This window comes from Macaca fascicularis, chromosome 8, assembly GCF_037993035.2.
Source record: "Macaca fascicularis isolate 582-1 chromosome 8, T2T-MFA8v1.1".
NCBI lineage: Eukaryota > Metazoa > Chordata > Mammalia > Primates > Cercopithecidae > Macaca > Macaca fascicularis.
In genome coordinates, this window is record NC_088382.1 from 32,071,111 (window position 1) to 32,088,894 (window position 17,784).

Here is a 17,784-nt window from a genome sequence, read left to right on the forward strand (position 1 = left end):
CAGGAACTAAATTTGGAATATAAAAAAGACTAACTTCAAAATCAAATTGGTATGCTCTGATATGGGGGCCTTTAGCTCATCAAGAAAGTTTCCAAACTTAAAAAAAAAATTTTTTTTAACCAATAACCTTAAAAATATTTTTTTGTTTTTGTTTTTTGTTTTTGAGATAGGGTCTCATTTTGTCACCCAGGCAGGAATGCAGTGGTGCCATCACGGCTCACTACAGCCTCGAACTCCTAGGCGCAAGTGATCCTCCTGCCTCAGCCCCCCAGGTAGCTGGGACTACAGGCACATGTCACCACGCTCAGCTAATTCTTGTATCTTTTGTAAAGATAGGTTTTGCCATGTTGCTCAGGCTGGTCTAGAACGTCCTGATCTCAAGCCATCTGCCTGCCTCCGCTTCCCAAAGTGCTAGGATTACAGTCATGAACCATTGCACCTGGCCTGAAGATCTTAATTGAACCACACTTGCATTTAAAGCTAATTTTTAAAAATAGCCTTGAATACATTTTGGGTATGCACTCTACCTTCCTTTTTTTAAGAGATAACCTAGGCATGATGCAGGGTGCTAGAGTTCCTACCCTCACTAAATAACAGGGAAACCTGGGTTTAGATCTTGACTCTATCATTTGTAATCCGTGCTAACTTTAAGCCACTTACTTCACCTCCCTGAAGCTCACATTGTTCTGTCTGTAAAATGGGAATACTGTCATCTGAATCAAAGGATTAAATGGGAGACTATATAGCAAATACTTAGCACATTGCCTGGCATACAATAATTGCTTTATAAAAGGTAGCAATTATTCATTTTTTACTTCAATTGTTACTCCTTATTGTAATCTCTTTAATTTCATTCTTTAATCTTTTCTCAAGGGTATTCATAGATAATATGATAAACCTTGATAAACCTTCAGAAATTATTTACTAATTATTTACACAGAGTCTACATGGGGGAGGACAGACACAGTCCAATAATTACTAGTACTACATATAGGAAGTATGCCATCAAACATATGACAGGGGTATTTAATTCAAGGAGGCCCTGACGAAGTGTTATTTAGACAGAGATCTGAAATATATGAAGAAATTAGCCAGGCAAAAAAGAGTGAGGCCGGCAATGGAACACATTCAACCAAGTTAAGTGTAGGAAGTTATCCTAAGGGCAAAGGAAGATACTAAGAGGGTTTCATGGAACTCTGCAATTAAAACAACTTCTGGATGCAGAGGAAAGAATGAATTTGACAGGGTTAAGACTGAATACAGGGAGACCAGATAAGGGGTCTTGTTGAATTCCAAGCAAAAAGAGCCCACTACAAAGACAGTATTCTAGTTGGACTGGAGAGGAACAGAATCTATTTAAGAAAGTTTCATTTAGGAAGTAGAATCAATAAGAGGTGGTCATAGATTGTATGTGGGAAGGGTACTCTGGAAAGTCAATCTCAAAAATGAGAAAATGTTAAACAAAATTATGTATTTTTGTTTCATAATTATAAACTTAAAACACAGCCTATCACATATTCCTGAAGCAGTACACAAAATTAAAACTTTTAGGCCATGGGAGGACTTATTACCACCATTTGGGAGGCATGACGCATCAACCTAACTTACTGAGCAACAATGCTTTTGGTATGTTGATGGAAATTCTCAATTATATGTATCTATCAACTACCAAATAAGTTTTAGTATGTAATACATAGTTGCAAAGTAAAGAGAGAGTATGAGTATCAGTAGAAGACTTCCTTTTCCTCTGAGGCATCTTTGGTTCTTAATGGAAAAAATAATTTTCCACTTTTTTACTTTTTCCTATTCCCTGGTTTCCTATTTCTAAATAAATTAAGCAGGATTTTATGAGCAAACTAAAGTATACGTAAAGTAAACTCTGGCTTTTTTTTTTTTTTTTTTTTTTTTTTTTGAGACGGAGTCTGGCTCTGTCGCCCAGGCTGGAGTGCAGTGGCCGGATCTCAGCTCACTGCAAGCTCCGCCTCCCGGGTTCACGCCATTCTCCTGCCTCAGCCTCCCGAGTAGCTGGGACTACAGGTGCCCGCCACCTCGCCCGGCTAATTTTTTGTATCTTTTTAGTAGAGACGGGGTTTCACCGTGTTAGCCAGGATGGTCTCGATCTCCTGACCTCGTGATCCGCCCGTCTCGGCCTCCCAAAGTGCTGGGATTACAGGCTTGAGCCACCGCGCCCGGCCAACTCTGGCTTTTTGATACCCTCACTAATGAGTTGTTATGGGAAAAACTATTTCACACTTCCCTGCCTTCTTAAACTGAACACACCAAGTATAATTTGTTCTTTATTGAGAACACAGGGTCTGTGCTTTAGCCAATAAGTTACCAAGGTCTTCTGCTCCTATAAGCTGACTTCTTTCATGGAAGGTCCTGGCTTACTTATCCTTCTTATCAGCTCAAGAGTCAGTCACCTTTCCAGGAAGCTGTCCCTGACCTCCCCAATCTTCTCTCAGTTCCCAAAACCCTGAACACGCCTCTATTTTACCTTGAACACAGTGAATTATAATTTCGGACCAGGCACGGTGGCTCATGCCTGTAATCCCAGCACTTTGGGAGGCCGAGGTGGGCAGATTCCTTGAACCTAGGAGTTTGAGACAGCCTGGGCAACATGTTGAAATCCCATCTCTACAAAAAAATCAGCAGGGTGTGGTGGTGCGTGCCTGTATTGCCAGCTACATGTGGAGACCGAGACGAGAGGATCGCTTAAGCCCAAAAGGTGGAGGTTGCAGTGAGCTGAGATCGCGCCACTGCACTCCAGTCTGGGCCCCACAGAGCCAGAGCCTGTCTTTAAATAAATAAATAATAACTTTGGTTTACTTTTCATCTTCTTCTTAGGTTGCACGCTTCTGTAGGGCAACTGCTATGACTTTTAATTCTGCATTCTTAAATGTATAGCACACTGACCCAGGAGTAAATTGCTATTCTCAAGGTTTAGTGACCCGCATCCTTCCTCTTACATAAACATCTTTACATGGAGACAATTTCAGAATTGAATCCACTTTTAACACTTTGACTACGCAGAAAACAGCTGGCTTTGCAGAGTATATGCCTGTAACACAATGATTATCAAGATGAGGGTAGGTGGGTTGTGTGGTTTGGAAAAGCATATTCAGATAATTATATAAATGGTAAAATAAACTTTTTTTTTTTTTTTTTTTTTTTTTTGCTTACTGCAACCTCCGCCTCCCGGGTTCAAGCGATTCTCCTGCCTCAAGTAAAGCTTGACAGTAACTTGGCTGCACGAATATGGATTTTAAAAGGTTGATAAAGAGAGTTTCACACCTGCCTTTCTACACTATGTTATTACTAATTGAATCGAGTTGGAATAAACTAGTCAGACCTGTATGCACAATGAGTCAAATGGCTCAAATCAAAGGTTTGAGAAGTCTCTATGAGCCAGGTGCTTGAGTTGTGTGATGTTAAGACTTCAGGTATACCGGCACACTTCATCCAGACTTGGCTCATGCAGTCCCTACAGTCTTAGAATGGAATACCATATAACACTTCTCTCCCCATCTAAATCCCAGTTAGGGTTTAAGACTCAACTTCTCCACACTCTGACCTCGTCCTGAATACCAAGGGCAGTGAGGAGTCTATACAACAGGATATTTAATAAGTGATTACGTTCTGCCGAATGTTTTTTTTACTGTCTGCTTAAATCTAGCCAAAGTTTCAACAACAGTAGGGAGACAGGCTACTCAAGCGCCAGTCGAATGGAAAGGGGTTGTTAACAGCCTATTATAACCCTAACGTGGGAGCCAGGACGTCCAAACCTGGTTAACAGAGCCCACAGAGTTCATAGGGGAAGGACTGTGACCGAGTCAACGTCTTGTCTGAACAAAAAGACCCACCAACGAGTGAAAGAAGACCTCCTGGGAGGGATAGGGGGGCGGGAGAGGGAATTCAAGCCTTCTTAACAACAAAAAGCAGCTTTCTTTAGCCCACTCCACTTTCCAGCTACTTAATTGCTACCCCTCCTGTGTGACGATTCCCTGCCCAAAGTAGGAAAAAAAGAGGTCCAAAAGGATATAGCATCAACTTTGCCCTCTGACCTAGGAGCGAAGACTCACCAGTTTCATAATGGACTTTTGGTGGTTCAATAGCAGTCACTGAACTCCTCAAACGCAGGAAGCGTCTTCCGGTGCAATCTCCGCCACCTGCCAGCCCAGAGCATCGCGGGACTTGCAGTCTTTCATTCTCACGTCCCTTCCAGGGGAATCATAGGAAATGTAGTCTCCCCTCCAGGCACCATGGGAACTGTGGTCGCCTTTCCTTTTCCTCCGTTTCCTCTGCGGACGCCTCCTTCCGTCAGCTCAAATTCATCCCCGCCGCCCTCTCCACCCCAGCATGATATCATGTCCCCATTACGCGCCTGGAGCCCATGGTGTTCTGGGATGTGTAGTCCCGACGGCTCCGGGTCCCCTTTCCCCTCCTCCCAAAGGGAAGGCGGATGGGCACGGGGCTTGCCGGGAGTTGTAGTTCTCTTGGGCCTCTAGGCGCCGGGCTCCGCGCTTTTACTCGGGGGAGGCAGGAACTACAACTCCCAGGGACGCCGGGCGGCAGCAGGTGGGAGCGGGGCTGTTGATATCAATATGGCGGTTGTCAGCCAGACAAAGACAGTCAGTCTGATGTGATTGAGACAAGGGAGGTTTTTCAGGGGGAGACTGGGAGATAGGGGCCTCCCCTCCCCCTTCTCCTCTTCCTGCGTCGGCCTCAACCCCTCCCCAGTCCCCTCCCGACGGGCACCCCACGCGGAAGACACCCCTCCCCCTCCCGTTTTCCCTCCTCCCTACCTCAGCCCTTCGTACTGGGACGTTGGGGAGGGGGCTCTGCCGGGCGGAGAGAACTCAGCGAGGATTCTGAGGTGAGTCGAGCGGTTTTGAAGCCGGACAACCTCAAGTCTCTTTCCTCACTTCTTTCTCTTCATTTAAAACAATTTTTTTTGGAGGGGTTTTGGGGAGGAAGTGAGCGGACGCTGGGGATGGGTCTCGTTAGCGGCCGGATTGAGAGGAGGGAGGAAGCAGGGGGCTTCCGAGTGGGTGATCCAGACGCGGGCTGTGGGGTGGGGCAGTTCGTGGGGGCCGGTCCTGGAAAGGCGTCGACTGCCCCCCAACTCTTCTGGTTTCCTCTACTATGAGCGGAAGGTTTGAATCCTGGAGGTGGGGTCTCTGGTGTGGAGTTCGAGAAACTGTGAGGTGATTTGCAGGTGTGTTGGTTTGTTTGGGGTGTGGAAGTGTGTTTAAACTGTGTGACGTGTACTTGTGTGCTCTGCTTGTTTTGGAGCGGTGTCTGTAGATGAGAAGTTAGACAGCGCGAGTCCTCGCTCGCTCTGGGCCTGGGCTGAGGGGCGGGCGTGAGGTCCTGGTGCTGGGCATTTGGGCTGGCGACGTGGTGCGGGGCAGCCGGGCTTAGCAACTCGCTCGTGTCCCGTCGCCCGCTCACACTCCGCCACTCGCCTCCGCCCCCTCCCCTGGACGAATCTCCACCCCAAACTCCAGCCACGAGAACTGTAGAGATGGTGTGATGTGGAGATGGGTTTTTTGCATCCTTAAGTCGGTAGATAGGTGGGAAAGGAAAAGTGTTTCTTAATATTTTATTCCGGAACCGTGTTTTGGTTACACTATTGGGGCTACTTTGAAAGGCGTCCTCCACCCACCTTCACCCCGAAACAGTAGGTAGAGGTATCTTGTCTTCGTGTGAATTAGATGAATAATTGCTGAAGATTCGGGGGGGCCTGGGGTGGGGGTCGGGAGTGCTGGATTGTGTACGCGTCTGTGTATGTCTACTAAAGAGACGGAATGTCTGCTGTGTATCTTGAGATAGGGCGACTTATTTTCGTAGTAGGAAGAACTGTTGGAAATTATTTGCGGGAGAGGGGGTGCGCGGAAAGGCGCTGCTTGTATTTTTCTTCTACTCCACCCTGTTCTGTCTTGCATTTGCCTGAAGGCTGGTGGAATGGAACAGTGAAGAAGCATTGGGTGAGTAAAGGGAAGAATGCAGTTGGCATTAAAGATAACACTGTGTAAAGTTGAATGGTATAAAGTGATTACTGCTTTTATTTACACTGAAGCTTAAAAAAAATCACCCATGTATCATATAGGGTAGAGTGATGTGACTAGCTCATTTCTCTGGGATCCTGCAGGTATAGAAACCTCTGGCTTCCCTCTTCCTTCCTTCCCTCTTCCTTCCTTCCTATCCTCCCTCCTTCCTTCCTTAAGTCCTTCCTTTCTTTCTTGGCTTAGTACGACATTTCTCATTCTGATGGACGTAATACCGCCTGTGTCTTTTTGTTTAGTTTGTGCTAATATGGTTGTGCTTTTTGTGGTTTTACCATAAAATGCATCATTAAATGCATTTATTATTTTGCATTTATGCTGCAGGTAATTATCACATCAGGATTGCAGTGCTTTGCATTAAACTTATTTTAAAATTGTACAATTAAGTTGCTTGATCTAGTTGAATTATGTTTCTAAGTCAAAGTTGGGAAATTTGAATTCTAAATTTTTTTCAAATTTCAATTAGAGTTAAAAAGAAAAGGATTGCAACATATTTCTCACAGTTTTTAATATTTAATAACACACTAGAAGAATTTAAGATCACATATTTTGTACTTCCTTGTTAAGTTCTTCAATAATTCTTATGTGACAATTTTTTTAGTGTAACGGATTTTTAAAATAAAGAAATTGGCATAATTTCTATTTCAACTGTTGAGAGTTGAATATATTCCCCAAACTTATCAATTCTTGAATCTGCCACCTATCATCAGTAAGGGACCTTTAGATTCTATGATAACTGAAAACCACATTGATAGTGTATAATTTTATGGTATGTCCTCTAACCATTTATTTGAAATTTTTGCTCTTGGTCATTCACACAGATAAGGGGGACTGAAAGAATGAGGTAGCATGTATACTTCAATTGACCTGAATAGAAAAAAACTGTGGTTTCTAAATCTTCAGATGTAGAATATACAATATGTTGATTCCAAACTAAGCCATTAGTTTGTGATAGACCAGGATTTTCAGAATCATTTGTTTTAAGCTTGTGTCTTAACTTGAAACACTACTTTGCAAAAGCTGGAGAAAAATCCTACATAACTACTTAACGGAGTGTTTTGTTTTATTTTTCTGAAGCATATTATTATAGTCATGGAGGTTTTAAAAAATGTTTAATAGTTATTTTAGAAGTAAAAAACCTACATGTTTGTTAATATTTTGAATTGGAAAAGCATGAGTATTTTCTCTTCCATCCACCCTTACCTCAAAATTTCTTTTTGTTTTGTCCATGGAAGTACAAAGTTATTTACTGGGAAAAGCGTTCATTAAACTTTTTCTGACTACTAGTGGGATCAAAATCATCACGTGTAAACCAAATATATTTCTAGCATTCATTGGGGGTGATTCCGTTGCATTTTAAGTACTGGGCATTAAAATGATGTAAAGCCTTTACTGCAGGTTAAAGCATAAAACGTTCTCAGCATGTGGGAGTCATATGGTTTATGAATAAAGTAGAAAACCAGGGCATTGGTGCTTGTCCAGCTTAAAATTTCATCGCGTAACTGTGAAAGACACATTTATTTTAATGTGATTGCTTCTAAAGATGTTGCTTGTATTATGGGAAGTTGAAAATCTAAGCTACTTTTAACTAATCTGTTGCTAGTTTAGTGTACTGCATTTAGTGAACACTATTTATGATCACAAATATCTATCAAGGAAAGGAGCCTTTAGCTGGAAGTTGAATGCCTTTAGTGAGGCTTCGTTTTCACTGCTGTATGAACAGATTTCAGTCTTCTAGCCCAAATCCTCAGTTAAAACATTGCTAATAGAAACTTAATAGCTCAGTGTTGGTAAGTTACAAAATATGTGGCAACAAATCTGTCATTGTTACATCATTTAAAAAATAGAAGCAACCAGCTTATGGCAATTTTTGTGGCAAGTGTTGATTGAAATTCTATTGTTTGTTTCATAGATATTGAATACATTGGGAATATTTAGGCTTAATATGTGCATTTTGAGTCTCCTGTACACTGTATTCAGTACATCCCACATTTAGTGTTTCAGGCAGCTACCATGTAATTTGCTTCTGTTCTTTTCATTGTAGCTCTTCTCTTATTTTTGTATACAGCTCTTTAAACCTGAATTATTTCTCTTGGGAATTAGGTATTTATGTAGAATGTTGTCATAAGTGAAAGTTGACGTACTACTCAACTTTTTAAATACATGAACATTTATAGATAAACCGAATAGTGCTCATTGAAAATGTGTTGGTTTTGTTTGTTTTGTGAACCTGCATTATTTAGTTCTTTGGCTTCTGGAATTAATTTTGTAGCTCACTTTGCTATTCTTTGGCTAGATTTTTCTGTTAACGGTTGGCTTTTACTTCTCACTTTAGTAGAACTGTAATTTATTAAAATACTGTTGTGAGTGAAAAGCATGGCTTGTCTAGAGTGTTATATATGTACACCCACACATGCACTCACACATAAAATACCTTTATGTTTGTTTATTTATGAAATTGGTATATATCTATCAGACATGCCTCCCATAAGAAAGAATCTGAGCCACAAATAGCAGGAGACCTTGAACTTTGAGTGACACTAGAAACCAAAGAGTAACCAGCACATGTTGTCCACATTATAGAAGCTAAGGAGATTTTCAGTGTCATTCCAAGCCATTATTTTCACAGATTTTGTTAAAATATAGTTCTCTCAAAATGGAAGCTATCGATATTGAAAGTTTTCTCAAAATACTACTAAGTAACACGTAGCATGGATTCCTAGGTGCAGCTATTCCCCCACATTGCCCTTACTGAATTTAGGGCCCATGATAGGTACAGAGTAAAGATTTTTCCATGGGATTATTTGATGTAAAACTTTTAGTTGCAGTGTATTCAAATATAATCCAGTGCTTTAGATAATTTGTTTTCCTTGACCTTAGATGAAACAAGTTGGAAATTTACTATAACATTGTTTTGGACACTTTCCAAGAGCATTTAGCTCCTGGAAGGGCCCTGGCTTTAGCATGGTTTTTACCCTCATAGTGATAATAAGGTTGGAGTTACATTAAGTTTTTCCAGTGGCTATTATAATCTTAATGCAATATTTGACAGCTTCTTAGGCTATAGTGTTTTTTTTTTAACATTTACAAAAAAAAAAAGGTAACAATAGTCTGATTTTAGCTTTGAAGTGATCAATTATTTTAACTTTTTCGCCCTTAAAATGGGTGGCACTAGACTCCTTCCTGTTAAGTGGTAAAATGATTCTAACTCAGTCAAAGGGCACTAGGTTTTTCTTAGAGTGTGGATTGTGATAAAAAATGTTTACTAAATTCCACATGCTGAATATACTCTCTGGCTGCTGCTTTGTTTATCTTATGTCCAGAGATGGTCCACATGTGGTGTATTGAAAATATTAGTAGCCTCATTACTGTATACATATTAAATAGTGTAGAGTTGCCAAGTGGCAGTAACTTTAATTTGTATCTAGTCACAATTTTTATAGCAAGAAAGTGAAATGCTGTGGTTACTGCTGAAACAGGGATGACTTAAGACTGAACTGATTTAAGATTTTAATAATTTAGGCTGGGCATGGTGGCTCACACCTGTCATCCCAGCACTTTGGGAGGCCGAGGCGGGCGGATCACCTGAGGTCAGGAATTCGAGACCAGCCTGGCAAACATGGCAAAACCTTGTCTCTACTAAAAAGACAAAAATTAGCTGGGTGTGGTGGTGCATGCCTGTAATCCCAGCTACTCGGGAGGCTGAGGCAGGAAAATCGCTTGAACCTGGGAGGTGGAGGTTGTAGTGAGCTGAGATTGCGCCACTGCACTCCAGCCTCGGCGACAGAGTGAGACTCAGTCTCAAAAAAAAAAAAAAAAAAAGATTTTGATAATGTAATAGTATTGTTAAAACATGAAACTCTTGGCTTGGGTATAGTCACTCAAGCCTTGAAATTGGATTAAGTTCTCTCTCTTCAGTCGTGAAGTCAAGTTGGTTTCATGTTTTGTATACATTTCTTTCTATTACTGTTCTCTTATTTCACGCCTTCATCATTTCTGGTTTATTGCATCAGTATCTTAACTAATCTTGTTTGAAGTTTTTTTCATTAGTCATTCTAAACTCCTATTGGAGTATCTTGCCAAAATAAAATGTGAATTTGATTGTCAGCCACACTTTGCCTGTGATCCTTTAGCGGCTCCTCAGACTTTCACAGAAATCAAAAATTTAGAGTCATACCACCTGTGTCCAAATCCTGACTTTGCCAGTTACTAGCTATGTGACCTTGGGCAAATCATTTAAAATGTCTGTACCTCAGCTTTCCCATCAATAGACTGGGGATAAAAATAGTAGCTACTTCATAGGATTATTGTGAGCTCTTGAAGTGCTGGCAAGTCCTTAGGATGCTTTTGGCATATTATAGTTTACAGGAAGCTGCAAAAATAGTAGAGAGGGCACTGTACGTTTTACCCAGTTTCCCCTATTGGTTACATCCTACATAACTTTAATACAATATTAAAACCAGGAAATTGACGTCCGTACAATGTGTGTGTATAGTTCTATGCCATTTTATCACAAGTGTGTAGATTGCATAACAACCACCAAAATCAAGGTACAGAACTGTTACTGCAAAGGTTGAATGATTCTCCTCTTCTTCATAAGTTCTGTTGTTTTGTCAATATAGCTAAGGAGAAAGATACCAATTATTGGATCAGTAATTTCGTTCTTTTGCCTTATGTAATACAGTCATATAGTACATAATGATGTTTCAGTCAAAAACGGACTGAATATATGACAGTGGTCCCATAAGATTATATCATATTTTAACTGTACTTTTTCCAAGGTTTAGAAACACAGATACTTTCCAGTGTGTTACAGTTGCCTACAGTGTTTAATACGGTAAATGCTGTACAGGTTTGTAGCCTAGGAGCAATAGGCTACACCACTTAGGCTTGTGTGAGTACCCTCTATGGTGTTCACACAACAATGAAATTGCCTAATGGTGCATTTCTCAGAATGTATCTCTGTCATTAAGTGTTGCATTGGCACATCCTGAAAGTTTTTATGAAAAATTCCAATTAAACTTTCTTTTAAAAGTTTATTATTTAGATGAACTGACATTGCAAGCATACCAATTTTTTTTGTTATAAGAATCTAAATATTGGCTAGTTTGTTTTTGTTTTTGTTTTTTTTTTTTTGAGATGGAGTTTCGCTCTTTGTTGCCTAGGCTGGAGTAAAATGGCGTGATCTCAGCTCACCGCAATCTCTGCCACCTAGGTTCAAGCGATTCTTCTGCCTCAGCCTTCCTGAGTAGCTGGGATCCTGCACCACCATGCCCAGTATTGTATTTTTAGTAGAGATGGGGTTTCTCCATGTTGCTCAGGCTGGTCTCGAACTTCTGTCTCAGGTGATCCGCCCGCCTCAGCCTCCCAAAGTGCTGGGATTACAGGTGTGAGCCACCGCGCCAGGTCGGCTAGTTTTTTTTTTTTTTTTTAATGAGGAATTATAATATTAGGACCCATTAAAATTTTCTGGTAAAAGTTAACGATAACTTTGAAATTGTCCACAAATGTGTAAGATTTAAATGAGGCTGGGTTTGGTGGCTCAGGCCTGTAATCCCAGCACTTTGGGAGGCCGAGTTGGGCGGATCATGAGGTCAGGAGTTGAGACCAGTCTGACCAACATGGTGAAACCCTGTCTCTACTAAAAATACAAAAATATAGCTGGGTGTGGTGGCATGCACCTGTACTCCCAGCTATTCAGGAGGCTGAGGCAGGAGAATCACTTGAACCCGGGAGGTGGAGGTTGCAGTGAGCCCAGTTCGTGCCACTGCGCTCCAGCCTGGGTGACAGAGCAAGACTCTGTCTCAAAAAAAAAAAAAAAAAAAAAAAAAGATTTAAATTTTAATGAATTCAAGGCTTACATGATATGTTTCTTGCTAGAGACGATATGTTAGAATCTGTGTTAGATAACCAAAATTATAGCTATTTTGACATTAGTTTGGTTTTGACAGTGTTAATGCAAACTTGTCAGATTAATTGATTGTCAGCATATGTCATAGTTTTATTTTGTACTTATTGCAAGGGAACTAGCTTTAAAGAAAGTTAATTCAAAGATATTTTCAGAAAAAGGATCTTTACAGAATAAAAAGGGAGGTTATAGTTACTATTTTTGTTAGGTACAAGTTAAAGGATAGTTACACGGTTGGTTATACTTTGCTGCCCCTTAATCAGCCATATGATTATAAAGCCTGTCTTAAAAAGATGAGGCTGTTAATCCAATATACTATCGATTATTATAGACAACAACAGAAGTCTGTTTTGAACAGGCTAACAAAATATTTTCAAATGTATTCACAAAGGTAGAGCACCTGATTTTTGTCTTCTCTGGATTTGAGACAATTTTCCATATGTCAATACTGTGATAATTTCCATTGAAAAAAGACCAGTTAAAGTTTCATTTGTTTCATTAGTAGGAATACATCAATATAAATATTGATGGCACTTCCTGATAAATAAGATTCATATTTATAAAGCTTTTTGGCTACCTGTGATTTCAGTTTTTTCCTGGTAGAATTATTTTTTCCTCCTTGGATTTATGTTTCTAGCTTTTTATTTGTCTTGGTGTACCTTCTAAAAAATAATGCTTTAATTAGGGATCATTTGGCTTCAAGGACAGGCTGTTGTAGGGATTCAGTTGTTTTGGGTTGAAGAAGAGTGACTAGACCTTGTGTGAATGGGAGAACTGTTAGGAATCTGAGAAGCTAGTCTCTCAAGCTCTCTGGTGTTAAATGGTTTCTTGTCTCAGCATCTCCTTCCATGTCTGCTTCATCTCCCTTTCTCATGTCTTCCTTCCAGTTCTGTTTGTCTTGCCCTGGTTTTTCATAGTCTCTGCTTCTCCAAAGTTCTGACTGGAAAGTGGATTTGATTTGCCATGGTATTGACTTGAACTGTTCTTTCAACTAAAGTTTACCTGTTGGTGACAGTATGTTTCTTTTAGTTCAGTTGGGAAGAGAGAAATTGGAATGCATTGCATGACCACCGTGACTTAAATGCCTGTCCTTATCCCATGACCTTGGTGGGAGGTAGGGTGGAAAGCACCTTTTGTGTGAGGCTTAAGCTTTTAGATGCTTTATATGAGGAGGGTTTTCTTGTTGGGGTTGAACAAGGCACTCAGTTAAACATGTCAAGTCTAGCAGTGCATGATGAGGTACTTTGTGGGATACAAAGGTAAGTTGGATTTAATCCTTTTCTGCAAGGATCAGTTTGTTGGAAATAGCAAAAAGACTCCTATAATTTAATATTGGCTTTTTATTCTAGTCACTTCAGGCAAACCAGAAAGATGACAAAGTAGGACTGTAAGAACTAGGTAGGATTAAGGAAGGAGAATGAGAGGTAGCCCTGGATACATGAATGTACTATCTCTACAATTTGGATCACTGACCTACTAAGCATGAAAGCATCTAGAAGCCATGTATCAGGATCCTCATTGTTGCTATCAAAGACTATCCCTTATTGAATAAAGAAGCTCTTATTCATATCAAGCAGACATTCTTTTGTCCCATCGTTAAGATCTAGAGACATCTTAGGAGAACTCATTTCATCACTATTCTAGGAACTGGAACATTCTCATAGGTACCCTCTATCTATATAGTGACAGCTATTCTCTTAGCAAATGTCATTCATCCCTAACAAGACAATTTGTGCCTTCTTACTTTAGAGGCAATAAGCAGGAATTCAAATAGTTGAGTCTGTAGTAGTGAGCATCTTGTTCTCTGCAGATCTGGCAACAAGAGAATTGACATATTGGGTCAGTCCAATGTCCAGTCAACAGCATATGTGATATTTAACAAAAGCTCCATGAGTTCAGGGAAAGGAACTGGACCTTTTTATTCCTATGTCAGTATTGGAGTTTATATGGACTTCAGAGCTAAAATTTCCAAAGCTAAGTCTTTATTATATTACCAAATCAGGGCCAAGATTTTTAGAAATAAGTACAAGTCAAGGGTAGGCAACTAAGGAACCTAGAAGATTGGAGTCACATTGCAGATCCACAGGAGATAAATAGATGGGGAGTCACAGAGTTCTAAGCACTTAGGCTACAACAGAAGGAAACAGTGATCTCAACTTTTGTGCTGAAGAATTGCCTGGAAAAAGTATTAATATTTTAGTTTCTGGCTGGGCGCGGTGGCTCATGCCTGTAATCCCAGCGCTTTGGGAGGCTGAGTGGGGCAGATAATGAGATCAGGAGTTCAAGACCAGCTTGGCCAACATGGTGAAACCCCATCTCTACTAAAAATACAAAAAAATTAGCTGGGCATGGTGGCGCACGCCTGTGATCCCAGCTACTCAGGAGGCTAAGGCAGGAAAATTGCTTGAACTGGGACCTGGGAGGCGGAGGTTGCAGTGAGCCGAAATTGCGCCACTGCACTCCAGCCTGGGCTACAGAGCAAGACTCCGTCTCAAAAAAAAAAAATTGTTTCCTGAGCTCTACCCCAAGATTCCTAAAATCTGAGATGGGCCTAGGAATATATATCCTTCATAAGTATATCAAGTAATTCTAATTGGTAGAGTCCTCAGAATGCTTGGAAAGTGCATAGACAGCATAATACCTACTTAGAACCTATTATGTGCTTTGTTCTGTGGAAGTCTCAAATATCTGTTTATAATTGGGAGTGTTTCTTTCCTGATATGTGCCTGCCTCATATTAAACACTATGTCCATCCTCTCTGATTGCTTATGTCAGTAAATCGTGACATGGGCTATATTTTGGGTAAGTATGATTATTTTTCTAGATGTCGTACTTAATAGTATTATGCCCTAAACATCTAGTTTTTATGGTTATGGCATCAGCTCATTTTCCTTTTCTTTTTTTTTTTTTCTTTTGAGATGGAGTCTCACTCTGTCGCCCAGGCTGGAGTGCAGTGGCGCAATCTCGGCTCACTGCAAACTCTGCCTCCCGGGTTCACGCCATTCTCCTGCCTCAGCCTCCTGAGTAGCTGGGACTACAGGCGCCCGCCACCGCGCCCGGCTAATTTTTTGTATTTTTAGTAGAGATGGGGTTTCACCGTGGTCTCGATCTCCTGACCTTGTGATCTGCCCGCCTCGGCCTCCCAAAGTGCTGGGATTACAGGCGTGAGCCACCGCGCCCGGCAGCTCATTTTCTTAAACTCTGTGTTTTTATATATGAACTCTTAAGAAGACAGTCTTTTTTTATTCCCACCTTTCATCATTAAGTCCTCCTTTATTCTAATTTTCTGGATCTAGTAAGCAAGTTTTTTGTTTGTTTGTTTGTTTTTTAATTTATATACTTTGGAATATCAGCCATCTCTTGAACCTTTGCCCTCACGAATTAAATTTCTCACCTTTTTTTTTTTAAGGTCTGTCATTCTTTTTGGAGCCTTAATTACTCTTACGATATTGAGCTGGTTGAAAACATGAACTTTGGAGCTGTATTGTCTAGGTGCAAATCTGATCTCCACTACTTAACCCTGTAATTTTGTGTAAACCTCTATGTGTCTCATCTGTAAACTGGGCATAGATAAATAATAGTATTTATTCATTTACTAATAGGATTCTTGTGAGTATATGAGGCATCATTTGCTAAGTGCTTAGAGTAGTGGTTGTTACACCTTATCTTATTATTAGTTGTCCTGTTCTTCTTTTTCCAAGGTAATACTTACCCCCCTCCTTAATCTTTAGAATTCTCATTTGTTGTAAATAATCTCTTTCTGGCTAATTTATTTTGTCTTTGCGCATTATTTATTTTCTTCTCAGTTTTCCTTTTGTAGCTCTTAGCTGCATTAGATATAATATTTCCCCTTAAAATTCTTTCTATACAAGTCTTTCTTCCATCATTCTTTTCTCTCTTGTTAAAATTACCGCTGGTCTTGAAGTTCCTAGAATTAAAGGCTTTAAATCTCCCTTTAGTACTTTTCTTTTTGTTCTTTTTTCCCTTCTCCTCTCATCTGATTTGTCAGTGATCTGCTGATTCTGTCACCCCATAACATCGCTTAGATTATTCTCTTCCTTTATTGTCTGTAATTGCCATCCTCATTACTTCTTGTTAAGATGACTGCAGAAGTAATACTGACCTTCCTGCCACTTCCCTACTCTATTCCATGGTGCACAGCACTCTTAGAATAATTTTTATCGAACTTTTCATCAAGTCATTTAAGAGGTTACTATACCTTAGTTCAAATTGTGCCATATGCCAAATTTTAGTCCCCGTGCTTTGTAATGGGTTTGCTGACATTTCCTTTCCTCCCTTTTCCATGTCTTATTTTCTTATTCCAGAAGATATTTTCTACATTGCATTCAAATAAATTACCTTTCCTCCTGCTGTATATTTTCAGTCTTTGTTTCTTGGTATTTGCTACCCTACCCACTTAATATATTTGTATATCCTTATCTTACTAGTTAAAACCTTATACTTAAAACCCAGTTAAATCCTTCTGTCGAAGAGACATGTCCCAGTGAACCTCGACACACTTAGACTAGTCATTTACTCCACATATAAGCTGTATTTACATACTCAATCATTATTGTAACTTTTTGTATTTATTTGTAAGGTATGTGACATTTAAAATAGTTTAGTTTTCATGTTGTGTATATGAATTGGATTCCTGGTTGAAGTGTAAGATCCTTGAATTTTCTACTGACTTGCCCCTGGGAGGGGGCAGGGGTGAGGGGACTGAATTTATCCTCAGAAGATAATGAACCTAAAATTTCTGGTACCCCTGCCACTGGTGCCAGCATTCTACAGCCAATAATACTTGTCAAGAACTTAGACACAGCAATCTGTCTAGTACTGAGGGTACTGGATCAGAGAAATGACGTTCTTTCCCATCCCCCCTTCATTTTCACAGTTCATTTGTTAACTTCCACTTATTTAGCCAACAATGAGTGAGATGTAGGCCTACCCTTTAGGAAACTCACCGTTTGGTTTCAATAGGATCAGAAAGAGGACTCAACCATGAGGCACAGATCTCAGTACTGCACATGGGGTATGCTTGCTTCAGTAATTTCAGTCATCTGAGCTAGCTTACTCATGTGCTCACTGTTCCTTTGGGGAAAACATACTGTCTTCTTAGGCATCTCCCTGTCTCTGTGTGGTCTCTCCAGTATGGTGGCTTCAGGGTAGCCAGACTTCTCACGTAGTGCCTCAGGGCTCCAAAGGCAGGTGTCCCAAAAGAGAAAGGAAGTCAGGCTTATTGTTTTTTATGACCTATCCTTGGAAACTTGAGGATTACTTCCACAACATTCTACTTATGAAGGCAGTCATGCAGGCCTGCCCATGTTGGAGAGCAGGGAACAGAGACTCCACTCTACCTTTTGATGGGAGGAGTGGCAACATTCTCAAAGAGCATATATGATGGAAATGTTGTGGCAGTTTTGGAAAATGCAATCTGCCGTACCAAAAGATAAATACTGTTAATAATTTGCTTTGCTTTCAGGTTACAAGTGTGTTCTCTCCTCTACAATGGTGTCATACTATCACTTATATTTCTTTCTTTAGCGATATATAATGGTGTCAGCATATAAAGACATAACTCATTTTTTTAAATGTAAACAAATGAAGTATAATTTAACCATTTACCCACCAGTGGACATTTAAGCTTTCTTTTACACACACATACACACACACACACACACAGAGAAGCAAAAACAAACAAAAAGCCTAAAGACATAATATAGTTTTAGATTTCAGTTGAATTTTGTCTTACCCCAAGTTGGTAGGATTTGTGAGGGCATCAGGGAGGGCAGTGATCATGCCACT

The 17,784-nt window shown here is 40.2% G+C and overlaps 2 protein-coding genes across 52 annotated transcripts in view; one reads left to right on the plus strand and one right to left on the minus strand.

The window, feature by feature from the left end:
- Positions 1–4,187, minus strand: part of INTS9 (integrator complex subunit 9) — a 128,110-nt gene extending 123,923 nt beyond the window's left edge. For all 3 annotated transcript variants that reach the window (XM_045399006.2, XM_005562965.4, XM_005562966.5), the window contains exon 1: positions 4,083–4,187. In XM_045399006.2, coding sequence (XP_045254941.1) covers positions 4,083–4,091 — 9 coding nt within the window. In that variant the 5' untranslated portion in view covers positions 4,092–4,187. The remainder of the gene's footprint in view (positions 1–4,082) is intronic.
- Positions 4,188–4,592: 405 nt separating this feature from the next.
- Positions 4,593–17,784, plus strand: part of HMBOX1 (homeobox containing 1) — a 164,431-nt gene continuing 151,239 nt past the window's right edge. For 30 of the 49 annotated variants that reach the window (XR_012417171.1, XR_012417177.1, XR_012417173.1 and 27 more), the window contains exon 1: positions 4,593–4,876. The gene's annotated coding sequence lies outside the window, so the exon portion shown is untranslated. Of the gene's footprint in view, positions 4,877–5,282; positions 5,684–17,784 lie in introns of those variants that run through there. The other 19 variants (XR_012417172.1, XR_012417174.1, XR_012417176.1 and 16 more) reach the window with 1 other exon arrangement.